An 11,813-nucleotide genomic window follows, 5' to 3' on the forward strand; every position below is an offset into this window, starting at 1 on the left:
GCACACAGGCCCCCTTCCTCAGTCCCTAGTGGCCCCATCCAGGCTCATCCCGAGGTGTGCGGAGGCATTAAGGAGTGCGGAGATCTCAAAACTGAATAAATGTTTGGAATGCATTCTTATTTATTCTGAAGCTCTGGTCTCCTGAAAGTTCTGGAGTGTTGCATATAGCATACTCTGTAGAGAACTAGTTTCCAGTGTAGCTTAAAAAGCATTTCATGGTGTCCAGTAAACTCTAGAAGAGTCAGAGGTGGGGAGCTTGTCCACCTTGATGCAGATCTGATGGATGGCCTTAGCCCGTGGGTCCTGTTGCCTCTCCTCCTGTTAGAGCCATCAACATCTCTGGCTGGAAGTGTTATAGTTGAGTTTGGCAGCCCCTGCAGTCAGGAGCAGGGGGGGCGAGGGGACAGAGACTGGGGCATGGCTCACTCACACAGCCTCGCGTCTCTCCTTGCTGCGCTGTAACAGACATGCTTTGAGGAGACACCGTGGGCTGGGTGTCAGGCCGCCTTGATCAGCTCTTTGAGCCCAAAGAGCTTCCACACGGGGAGGTGGAAGGGCCTGGCTCTGTGTGTGTGTGTATGTGTGTGTATACAGTTTCTTTTTCCCAATCACCCGATCTAGTGTCCCACAGTCACCTGGTACTGGATGCTGATCATCCCCCAGCCTCTCTCTCCCTTGCCCACCCATCCTTCCAAATGGTCAGTGCTAACACTCCCATTTATCCAGGACCTCAGCGAGCAGTCTGGGATAGTCCCACCTGCTGTCTGAGGGAGGCCAGGGTGGGACACTCTGCTTTGCAAACCCCAGCTGGTTACAGCTAAACTCAGTAAATGCAAAGAGGGAATCCCACAACTGGCTAGCCAGGAGTCACAGTCCCGGCAGTAGGAACAGTCCCCGGCTCTGGGAAGTGTGTGGTCCAGATGGGATGCCCTGTGGCATGCTGATATTAGAATGTGGTTCTTGCTGGGAGCGGAGACAGGAATTTAGTCCAGCAGCTTAGTTACCGAAGATCCACCTCTGGCTACCAGAAAAGTTAGGCAGAGCCTCTCCGTGAGCGGGAAGCCAACTGCCAGGAGAGCGGTAGCCACTTTTAGTCTTCCCAACCAATATTTGTGGAATATCTTTTCTGAGTCAGGCACTGGGCTGCGGCCTCGAATAAGACGTGGACCGCAGGTGGGAGGGGAGAGCCCGTGGGTAGGATGACCCTTACTCAGGTCAGGGGCATGGTGGCTGGGCAGAACCACCCTCTGAAAGATATAGATGACACTGGCAAAGAAGGAGGTTGAGGGGCGGGCAATGAGTTCTCCTAAAAATATTAGAATTTAAAAAGAAACAAAACAAAAAGTGCTGGGGGTTTCTGGTCATAAGAAGCAAGAGACATCTAGCAAGGAGTATTCCTAGGGCCCAGATTGTGGTCTTGAAACACAATTTCCCCCCAAAAGAAATCAGGGCCTCTTGGGAAAGTGGTCTGCAGAACGTCCAGGTGTGGAGCAGGGAATGTCAGAGGAGACGAAAACGTCGTGTGGTACCGGATAGCGAGGAAGCCATCCAAACGGCCAGGATCACATCAGAAGGACTCGGGAGCCAACCAGAAGTGGTACCCCGGGGGTCAGACGGTGTTGCCACCACATCCCCCCTTGCAGAGAAAGCACATCATTCTCCCAGCTCCTGAAAATACTGCCTCAGCTGCAGCCCTCCCAAAAGCTGCACTTGGCTGAGGGAACGGATGCGCTCAGGATCCCATCCTTGGACAGGTGTTGCCCAGCCTACTTGCCTCACTTGGGGCCAACTTGGAAGGGGGCTTCTTGGAGGATCAGCTGAGACCTCAGTTGCAAATGCACTGTAGCTCAGCTTCTGCCATTTCCCAGTTCTGCCTCCCTTGCTCGCTTACCCACATATCTCCCGAGAGCACTCCTCCACACAGCCCTCACATACCGTTCCCGCTCAGGATCTGCTTCCGGGGAGCCCCATCTGAGACACTTGGCCAGGCCAACATGGGACAATGTTTCAATAAGGGTTTCAGTTCCCTATTGCTGAGTAACCAACCACCCCAAAACCAGTTGCTAAAAATAACGTTTTTTTTTTTTTTCTTTTTTTTTGGGTTTTTATGTTCTGTGAAGTAGCCATGAGCACTGAATTAGCAAATACTGAACAACTGCTCCTCAGAGAAATACAGGAGTAGATTCCTGGGAGTCTTGCTACACAACATTGTCACCGGGTGGTCAATATGTAGCTTTATTTTCTGTTTGTTTCTGGCTAAAGACACCTTATTTAATGCACTCAGTTGATTCACTATTACTGAATTCAGGGCCCACAGACGTGTAATTCATACCTGTGCGAAGCTCACCTAACATGTCTTCTCTGCGACGCACATCACAGCCCGGAGTCCTTAGTGACCTGGGACAGCCCCTAAGCAATATGCTTAGGGATCATTTTATTTTATTTTATTTTATTTTTTTTTTGCTTGGGGATCATTTTAAACAGCAAAATCAGCAGCAAAAAAGCCTCCACAAAACTGGAAAAATATGGCACACGGTCGACTGGGAACAAGTGTTTATGCTATGAGAGCTGAAACTGGAAGGCATGGCGTCATCTTGTTGACCTCAGCTGAGAACAGTGCTCGTGTTATTTCTTTTCTTTTTTTTTTTTTAAAGATTTTATTTATTTATTCATGAGAGACAGAGAGAGAGAGAGAGGCAGAGGGAGAAGCAGGCTCCCAAGGAGCAGGGAGCCCGATGTGGGACTCAATCCCAGGACCCTGGGATCATGACCTGAGCCGAAGGCAGACGCTTAACCATCTGAGCCACCCAGGCGCCCTCGCGTTGTTTCTGATGAGGTATCTACTGTCACACTTCCCTGTGTTCCTCTTCACATTATCACTGGCTTGGAGTGCCATTTGATTAGGTTGTGCTTCTGTCTAGGTTCATTTGTTTGGCATTCGTTGAGCTTCTGGGATCTCTGGGATAATTGTTTTTTAATTAAATCTGGGAAAATGTTTGACCATTATTTCTTTAAATATTTTTGTCTCTCCTACGCAGCACCTCTCCCTTGTGGAAGTGCCATGAGCCCATGGTGTTCTATTTTTTTATACTCCCTCTTCTCTCTGTGTTCCACTGTGGTAATTTTTTTTTTATTGTCATGTCTTTAAGTTCATCCATCTCTTCCTTCCGCCATGTTTAGCGTAATGTTAATCCCAGCAGTCACTGTCTTTTTTTCATCTCACACATGGTAGTTTTTATATCTAGAATTTTGATTTGGGTCTTTTTACATCTTCAATATCTGTACTTAACTTTTGAGTACCTATGTATGTCTTACAGTTATAATAGCTGTTTGAATATTCTTGCCAGTGATTTTAACACCTGTGTCAGTTCTTTGGATTGATTGGCAATTCTCCTCATTATGCGTTGGTATCTTCATGCTCCTTGAGTGTTGGACATTCTTTGATTGGATACCAGACACTGTGACTTTTACTTGGATGTTTGATATTTTCCTAGAAATTTTCTTGAGCTTTATTTGGGATGCAGTGAAATTACTTAGAAATGGATATTTTCAGGGGCGCCTGGGTGGCTCAGTTGTTAAGCATCTGCCTTCGGCTCAGGTCATGATCCTAGGGTCCTGGGATCGAGCCCCGCATTGGGCTCCCCGCTCAGCAGGAAGCCTGCTTCTCTGTGTCTCTTTCTGTCAAGTAAATAAGTAAAATCTTAAAAAAAAAAAAAAAAAGAAATGGATATTTTCAGGGCTCGCTTTAAAGATTTGTTAGACAGGACTGGAACACTTCTCAGTCTAGGAACAATTATTTCCTGTTGCTGAAACAAGACTTTTTTTTTTTTTTTTAAAGATTTTTATTTGAGAGAGAGAGAGAGAGCGCATGAGCAGGGGGGATGGACAGAGGGAGAAGCAGACTCCCCGCTGATCAGGGAGCCTGAGGCTGGACTTGGTGGGACTTGATCCTGGGACTCTGGGATCATGATCTGAGCCTAAGGCAGACGCTTAATGGACTGAGCCTCCCAGGCGTCCCGCCTGAGACAAGACTTTTCTGAACATGCTACCGAGTGCTCTGTGAATCTTGAGTTTTTCCAGTCTGGCTGCTGGGAACAGGCACTATTCCTGGACCCCCGGTGAACACTGGGCATTGTTAAGTCTAATCCTTTCAAGTGGTTATTTCTCTAGCTTCCAGTAGATCCCCCCCACCCCCTCACTGATCAGTACACTGGGGAGTACTCAACGGGGAGCCTCTGCAGATCTCCAGAGTTCTCCCCGCCCCCCAGTGTTCTTTGCATAGCTGCCTTGGGTGCCTCCCCCCCGCTTTCAGCTTCACTTGCTCACCTCAGGGAGCCTGTGACGTTCTGCCAAGGTTCCTCTTCTCTGAACTGTGGCCTAGAAACTCTCTGAAGGCCACAAGCAGAGCCATGATAGGACTCATCCCATTTGGTTTCCATCTATCAGCGGTCCTGCCCTTTGTGGCCTGGTGTCCAATGTCCTGAAAACTGTCGTTTCATATTTTTGCCTATCTTTGGTTGTTCAGGTGGGAAGGGCAATCCCTATTAGTCTATCTTGGCCAGAAGGACAAGTGAGCACATGCATTTAATGACATTCTTCTATAATTAAAAGAAAAATATCTGTTACATCTTTAAGTTGCTTCCCTTTATTTATTCTGTATTTTTCTTTCTTTTATTCATTCTTCCTAGAATGTTGTCTCTTATTGAGCTTTTCAGAGAACAGAATTCTGATTGTGTTCATCTTCTTCATAATTTTGTCTCTATTGACTTCTGCTGCAGTTTTTTTTTAATTTTTTTTTTTTAAGATTTTATTTATTTGACAGAGAGAGACACAGCGAGAGGGGGAACACAAGCAGGGAGAGTGGGAGAGGGAGAAGCAGGCTTCCCACTGAGCAGGGAGCCCGATGCGGGGCTCGATCCCAGGACCCTGGGATCATGACCTGAGCCGAAGGCAGACGCTTAACCAACTGAGCCACCCAGGCGCCCCCTGCTGCAGTTTCTTGCTAGTCTTTTCTTTCCCCAAGCCCTGTATTGGGGATTACTCCATTGATTGTTTTCACTTTCTGAGCTGCATATTTAGCTCTGATATGGTCGAAGCTTTACATTACTTTCTAGGACGACTATAGCTGCATCACGCGGTATTTCGTATATAGTGCTTTCATTGGTAGTAATCTTTAAATTGTCATTATTTTCCTCATGATTTTCTTTTTAAAAATTATTTTATTTTATTTTTAAGTAAGCTCTACATCCATCGTGGGGCTTGAACTCACGACCCTGAGATCAAGAGTCCCATGCTCTACCGACTGAGCCAGCCAGGTGCCCCTCTCATGATTTCCTTTTTTCTTTTTTTAAAGCTTTTATTTATTTAATCATTTAGAGAGCAGGTGAGTGGGGTAGGGGCAGAGGGAGAGAGAATCTCCAACAGACTGCGCTGAGCATGGAGCCATGGAGCTGACGCAGGGCTTGATCCCATGACACTGAGATCATGACCTGAGGCAAAATCAGGAGTCAGATGCTCAACCGACTGAGCCAACCAGGCGCCCCTATGATTTCCTTTTTAATAGGAGGACCATCTTCTAGAGTTTTGTCTGTTTCAGAACTATGGGATTTTTTGTAGAAGTTGATTTTAGTATTATAGATGTGTAGCTCAAGAACAGAAGGTATAATGTTGATTCCTTGAGTTTACTGGTCTTCCTTTGTGGCCTTCTTCCTGAATGTTTCTTAAGTGCTCAATAAGAATGAGTGTTCTCGGCTGGTAGTTGTAAAATTCATCATATTGCTATTAGATCAAGATTATCAGTGGTGAGGCGCTTGGGTGGCTCAGTCAATTTGAGCATCTGCCTTCGGCTCAGGTCATGGTCCCGGGGTCCTGGGATTGAACCCCTTGTCGGGCTCCCTGCTTAGTGGGGAGTCTGCTTCTTCCTTTGCCTCTCTCTCTCTGTCTCTCATGAATGAATAAGTAAAATCTTTTAAAAAAAGGTTATCACTGGTCATAGCCAAATATCCTGTAATTTTTGCTTAATTTTGCCTCTATAAGCTATCGGCTTCTTAAGAGGAATGTTTGAAAACCTCTGGTTTCCCATGAAGTTGGTCAACTGTTGTTTTACGTATTAAGGGCTCCTCATTGCTCCTCATTATCTTCTTCTTATTCTTCTTTTTTTAAAAGATTTTATTTATTTATTTGACAGAGAGAGAGAGACAACAAGAGAGGGAGCACAAGCAGGGGGAGTGGGAGAGGGAGAAGCAGGCTTCCTGCCGAGCAGGGGGCCCGATGCGGGGCTTGATCCCAGGACTCCGGGATCATGACCTGAGCCAAAGGCAGATGCTTAATGACTGAGTCACCCAGGCGCCCTCTCATTGCATCTTCTTGATTATTTTTTATTTTAACTGTATATAAATCTCTCTGTCCATTATATAATATTTTAATTAATTAGTTAGTTAATTAATTAATTTTTGAGAGAGCACACCAGCAGGGGAATGGGCAGAAGGAGAGGGAGAGAGAATCTCAAGCCGACTCCGTGCTGAGTGTGGAGCCCATGTGGGGCTCTTACAATCCTGAGATCATGACCTGAGCTGAAATCAAGAGTCAGAGGCTTAGCTGACTGAGTCCCTCAGGTGCCCCCCTCTTGCATAATCTTTGCCTTTGATTTTATGATCTGATAGAAAATTGCTATCCCACCTTTCTTTTGCATCAGATTTGTCTGGTATTTCATTCCTATTCCTTTATTACCAATGTATCTGCCTCTTTTTTTTAGTATCTAGTATATTTCTGGACCTTAACTTTTTTACCAATGTGAAAGTTCTTGCTTGTCTGGTGTGTTCAACCTGTTCACACTCAATTGCAAATGCTATCATATTAGGACTCGATACTGCCCTTTGGTTTTGTATTCTCTATTTATCATACTTTCCTTTTGTTTTTCACCTTCCATGGGGTAGAATGCATGTCCTTGTCCTTTCAAGGGCTCCAGCGATTAGATTACTCTGGGGCATATAATCCAGAAGATCTCTATTTTAAGGTCGATAAAAGCAATGACATCTTCAAGCGCCTGAGGAGCACTACCTGGATTGTTTTCGGTCATATAACCAGGAGGCGGGAATCCTGGAGGTGCAGCTGGCTGGGAATTGTGCCCGCACACCGGGGTCCAGCCAACGCGTGCGCAGGGCCGTGGGCCGCCGCGAGGGGGCGCCTTGAGTGGGCTGCAGCGCGGGCGGGCCCATGGCGTCCCCCCCGCAGCCCCCTGGGCCTCCTGCTCAGGCTCCTGCTCCTCCAGCCCCAGCTCGATGGGGCCAGGGGAGGGGGTGGGGGGGCCAGGCCGGGCTGGGCTGCTCACGGGGTGGGGAGTGGAAGGGGGAGGTTTGCTGGGGGTGCCGGGGGAAGGGGCAGGCGAGGGGGGGCGCTCGGGCCAGCTCCTGTCTCACTGATCTTCCCCAGGTGAGGGTTACAGTCCCAGCGCGGATTCTGCAATGATCCTGGCAAGCCCAGAGGCGCCGTCGCCACCAGGGCCCCCCGAGTCCCCGCGGATGCCAATATCCACTGCGGCTATAGCACCTCTAACACTCACAGTGAAGTCCAGCCAGACCACTGTATTTGGAACGTTCTCTCCTCAAGGTACTGCTTCTGGGCAGGTCTGGACAGGTCCGCCTGGGAGGCCAGAGGGGAAGCTGCTTGGCTGGGGAGCTACAAGGGTCAGACTCTGTCTTGAAGGGTTGGAGAGGAAACCTGGCTCTGCACGCTGGTGGCCGGCCAGGGGCGCTGGGCGGGGAACCAGACAGTAGCTTCACCTCCAGTCCCTTCTCTTCAGTGAGCCGACCAGGATGCGGCCAGAGGTCTATGAGGATAGCCGGTGGAATGCCCGCAGCAGAGCGGAAGTGGCCCTGGCAGGTGAGCCTGCGGATCAATGATAGACACATATGTGGAGGCTCCCTCATTGCCAGTCGGTGGGTGCTGACCGCCGCCCATTGCATAATTAGGTGAGTGTCGGGGGCTCTGTGACCTGGAGCCAGTCCTGTCCCCGTCCCCGAGCTTCCCCTTCTCCTCCGAAAAAGAGTCACAGCCCCCTAGGTTTTATTCAGTCTGGAGTGACACCTGGAAATTCGCATGTCTACCAAGTTCCCTGGGGCTGCTTTGGTAGTCTCGAGACCTCACTTGGAGAACCACTGGCTGGAGTGGTTCGGGGCTGGGGACTGGATGTGGTGTGCAGGCAGGCAGGGGCCTGATGCTGGCTGAGGAGACAGGACCAGGCTGGGAAGAAGCTGGAAACTGTGGAAAGGGGCGTGTAGACCCTCTGGGATCTCTGGGACGGGCATGTCCTCTTCCCACAGCCACGAGGAATATACAGTGAGGCTGGGAGACAAACTGGGACATTCTCATTCCAAAACAATGCTGGTGGTTCCGGTGGAAGACATCATTTGCCATCACTTTTACGATGATAGAACTTTGAGACATGACGTTGCCCTCGTTCTGCTGGCCTTCTCTGTGAATTACTCCTCGTACATCCAGGCTGTGTGTCTCCCCGAAAGGTCTCTCCACGTGGAAAGTGGGACAAAGTGCTGGGTGACTGGCTGGGGCCAACTGGCAGGTGAGACTGGTAAGTGGGGAGCTGAGGGGGCAGCCTGGGGTGCTGGCGTTGGCCCACAGGCTGTCCCACCAGGGACAGGGAGGCTGAGTCTTTAACGGGGGACAAGAGAGGATGAGGAGGTATGCCAGGGAGTAACAGAACCTCTAGGAATTGCTTAATGAGGGCCGCCTGGAGGCTCAGTCAGTGAAGCATCTGATTCGGCTCAGGTCATGATCCCAGGGTCCGCGCTCAGTGGGGAGTCTGCTTCTCCCTCTCCCTTGACCCTTCCCCCTACTTGTGCGCATGCTCTCTCTCTCTCTCAAATAAAAGAAAATCTTTAAAACAAGAATTGCTGTGAGAATGTTAGCACGTGGGGGCTTGGGGGCCAGGGATGGTGGGTTCTATCCAGCATGGATTTCAGCTCCGGGGGGGATGAGCTGGCTGCCAGTCAGAGCTGCCCCTCCATGGAAGTCCCTGCTTGGTGGGGAGGGAGCTGCTCATGCCAGGGGGTGGGGGCTGAGCCAGAGCAACCCTCCTGGTGAGGCTGGAGGGCCTCCTATCTCGGGGAAGAGGCTGGACTGGAAGCTTTGGGGGCACTCCCTGTCTGAGAGTCTGTGATTCTGCTCGGCACAGGACACCTGTCATTTACTCTTGGGACTCAAGAGTGACGCTTGCTTTTCTCTTCTGGTTCGTAAGGCCTGGCCTCTTCCTGTCCTGAGGGGTCCCTCCTTCTCCTGTCATGACCTTTCTTACCTCTTCCTCTTCCTCTCCCCTCACCCCCACAGCCTCCGTTCCCTCCTGTCAATGGGACAGTATCCATTGCCCCGACTGCCTCTGAGGGGGTAAGAGTGTGAGGGCACAGAGGGGGTTTGAGGGGCTCCTGTGCTGTCCACTCACGCAGACCCCGACTTTGTCGCTCCAGCACTCGTGTCAGTTCATCTTCAGGAGACCAAGCAACTCATTCTTCGCTCAAGAAATGTAACGAGATACTGCGGACACGGTTAGGAACATTTCGCAACCTAGTGAAAAACGGGATGGTCTGTGGCTAACAAGAAGGGGAGAGTCTCTGCAAGGTCGGTTCCTGGCTCCGTTGTGGCTTCTTCAGTAACAGTGTCCCTCCCAGGCTTCTTCATTCCCAAGTGCCAGGGCCTGCGTGGTCTGCCACATCTTCCTTTCCCTCCTGAGTGAAGGAGATTCATGGGGAGAACCCCCTGTGGCTCCCCGGAGCTGGCCTGGCTTGCTCCTTGCTGCCTGTGGGCCCTGCCAAGGTGTGGGGAAGTCGGGCGCGGGTAGTCCTAACACTCTACGTTCCTTGAATTGAGTTCCCCCTCTGTGGCACTTCCTGTGTGAGCCAGTGGGAGCATTTACCCCATGAGCTCTGTTAACCCCCGTCATAAGCCTGCCACATAGACATCATAGCTGTCACACAGACGAGGGGAGGTCCAAGGGTGCTAGCTCAGGGACCCCTGTGCGTGCCTGCAGGCCTCCTGGGCCCGCCGTCTTCCTCCCGCTCTGAGTGCCTTCTGGAGGAGGGGGCGTTGGAGCTGGGTCTCAGAGGATGAGTATTTGGATTTCTTGGAAAGAGGAGAACAGCGCTGTAGGGAGAGGGAGCAGCACGGGCAGCGGCTCCGAGGTCCTAGGGAGCTTGTCACGTGTAGGGCCTGTCTTCCAGGTCTGGAGCAATGAGGTGGCCAGAGAAGAGGGCTGCAGTCGGAATCCGTGTGGCCTGGAGCGCTGGGCCAAGTTTCTCGACGCCATCCGGGCAGGACTGTAGGCTAGGTGTTTGTCTCCATCATCTAGGCGATGATGCGGGGTCCCGAGCAGGAGCCGGGGCGGTGAGGGGGTGAAGGAGGTGTGTCTGAGGTTGAGTCATGAGTTCTAGGTGACTGCCTGCTGGGAGGGTGGGGGCGAGGGAGAGGTTAGGAGGGCTCTCTGTTTCTGTCTGAGCTGGCTGGTGGGGGCGGGGGCACCAGAGCAGGTCTGGGAGATGGGGTGTATATGGGATGTTGGGGAGTGGAGCATCAAATATGGAGGGAGCTGGCTATATGGGTTAGGAGTTCTAGAGAAACTTTAAACTAGATGTATGGATTTAGGGGACTCTCACGCAGAGGTGATATTCAAAGTGTTTAACAGCCACTACGGTTTGGGAAATGACCAGTCATAATATCCTCCCAAGGATATTAAAGTTTTCCCATTAACTTTTCTTTCTTTTTTTTTTAAGATTTTAATTTTAAGTATTCTCTATACCCAGTGTGGGGCGTAAACTTACAACCCGAGATCACAGTTGATCCAGCCAGCTGTCCCTTCCCATTAACTTTTCAATTCTCAGTTCTCGTATTCACAGAAAAGTGGCCCCGGTAGGTCCCCAGGGAAGGTCCCCATGTGCCTGACTGCCCAGTGCCTTATGCTGCAGTCAGCCTGCTCTGACATGGATGGCCTTCCATTTCTGCGTTTGTTTCTTTCTCTTTCTCCAGGGAGACTCTGGGGGCCCACTGGTCTGTAAATTTAAGGACACATGGGTCCAGGTGGGAATCGTGAGCTGGGGCATTGGCTGTGGTCGTGGAGATGTGCCTGGAGTTTATACAGATATCGCTTGCTATGCTGAGTGGATACTTGACGTGATTAACCAGGCTGCCTCTTTGTGTCCAGTGGTGTTCCTCATCCCCCTTCTGTGCCTGCTGCTGCCCCTGGGCATCCTGGTGGCCCCGTGATCACCCCAGCCCTCCCTGCTCCTGTTTTCGGGTCTCGCACTGGGCCTCTCCTCCGACCTCCCCCTCCTACTTAGATGCCCTTTCCTCCAATCCTGCTTGGCGTCCACTGAGCCTGTAGAGAGCCCCACAGTAGAAAGTGGCCGCAAGGCTGGAGCCCCGAAAGTGTCCCAGCCTGCTGCTGTCCCGGTCACCTGCGTCGGCCACACCCACGACCTTGGCTGTGGCCTGCCTGCCCCGGAGGAGGGGGGCCAAGCATCCCAGCCTGAGAGCCAGCCGACCTGCCAGGTGGAGCCCGGTGCTTCCTTGCCATCTTGGAGAGCCTGTACCAGAGAAGACACCTCATGAGCAGCGAGGCAGCCTTGGACCTGGCTGTGGTCTCAGGCTGTCACCTGAGACTGTGTTGAAGCGGGCAGCTTGCAGATTGTGCAGAGAGAGGGAGGAGGCGTCACCATGTCCCTGCTGAGGCGTGAGGCCGGGGCTTTCCACATCTGACCGGGCTGTCTGGGGCTGGGAGACATTTCCCCTGCCCCCGGCGCGGATCCAGC

The 11,813-nt window shown here is 51.1% G+C and overlaps 1 protein-coding gene across 1 annotated transcript; it reads left to right on the plus strand.

Annotated features, from left to right (window-relative positions):
• The first annotated feature begins 2,758 nt into the window (after nucleotides 1–2,758).
• LOC118020373 (serine protease 44-like) lies at nucleotides 2,759–11,799 on the plus strand. Its single transcript, XM_035020273.1, has 7 exons — nucleotides 2,759–2,836; nucleotides 7,432–7,590; nucleotides 7,802–7,970; nucleotides 8,322–8,660; nucleotides 9,459–9,594; nucleotides 10,230–10,327; nucleotides 10,956–11,799. Exons 2-7 carry the CDS (start codon nucleotides 7,464–7,466, stop codon nucleotides 11,266–11,268), a joined length of 1,182 nt encoding a protein of 393 aa, XP_034876164.1. The 5' UTR covers nucleotides 2,759–2,836; nucleotides 7,432–7,463; the 3' UTR covers nucleotides 11,269–11,799.
• Nucleotides 11,800–11,813: the final 14 nt, after the last annotated feature.

Source organism: Mirounga leonina, unplaced genomic scaffold (assembly GCF_011800145.1).
Source record: "Mirounga leonina isolate KUSES-001 unplaced genomic scaffold, KU_Mleo_1.0 Mir_113912, whole genome shotgun sequence".
In the NCBI taxonomy this organism is placed as follows: domain Eukaryota; kingdom Metazoa; phylum Chordata; class Mammalia; order Carnivora; family Phocidae; genus Mirounga; species Mirounga leonina.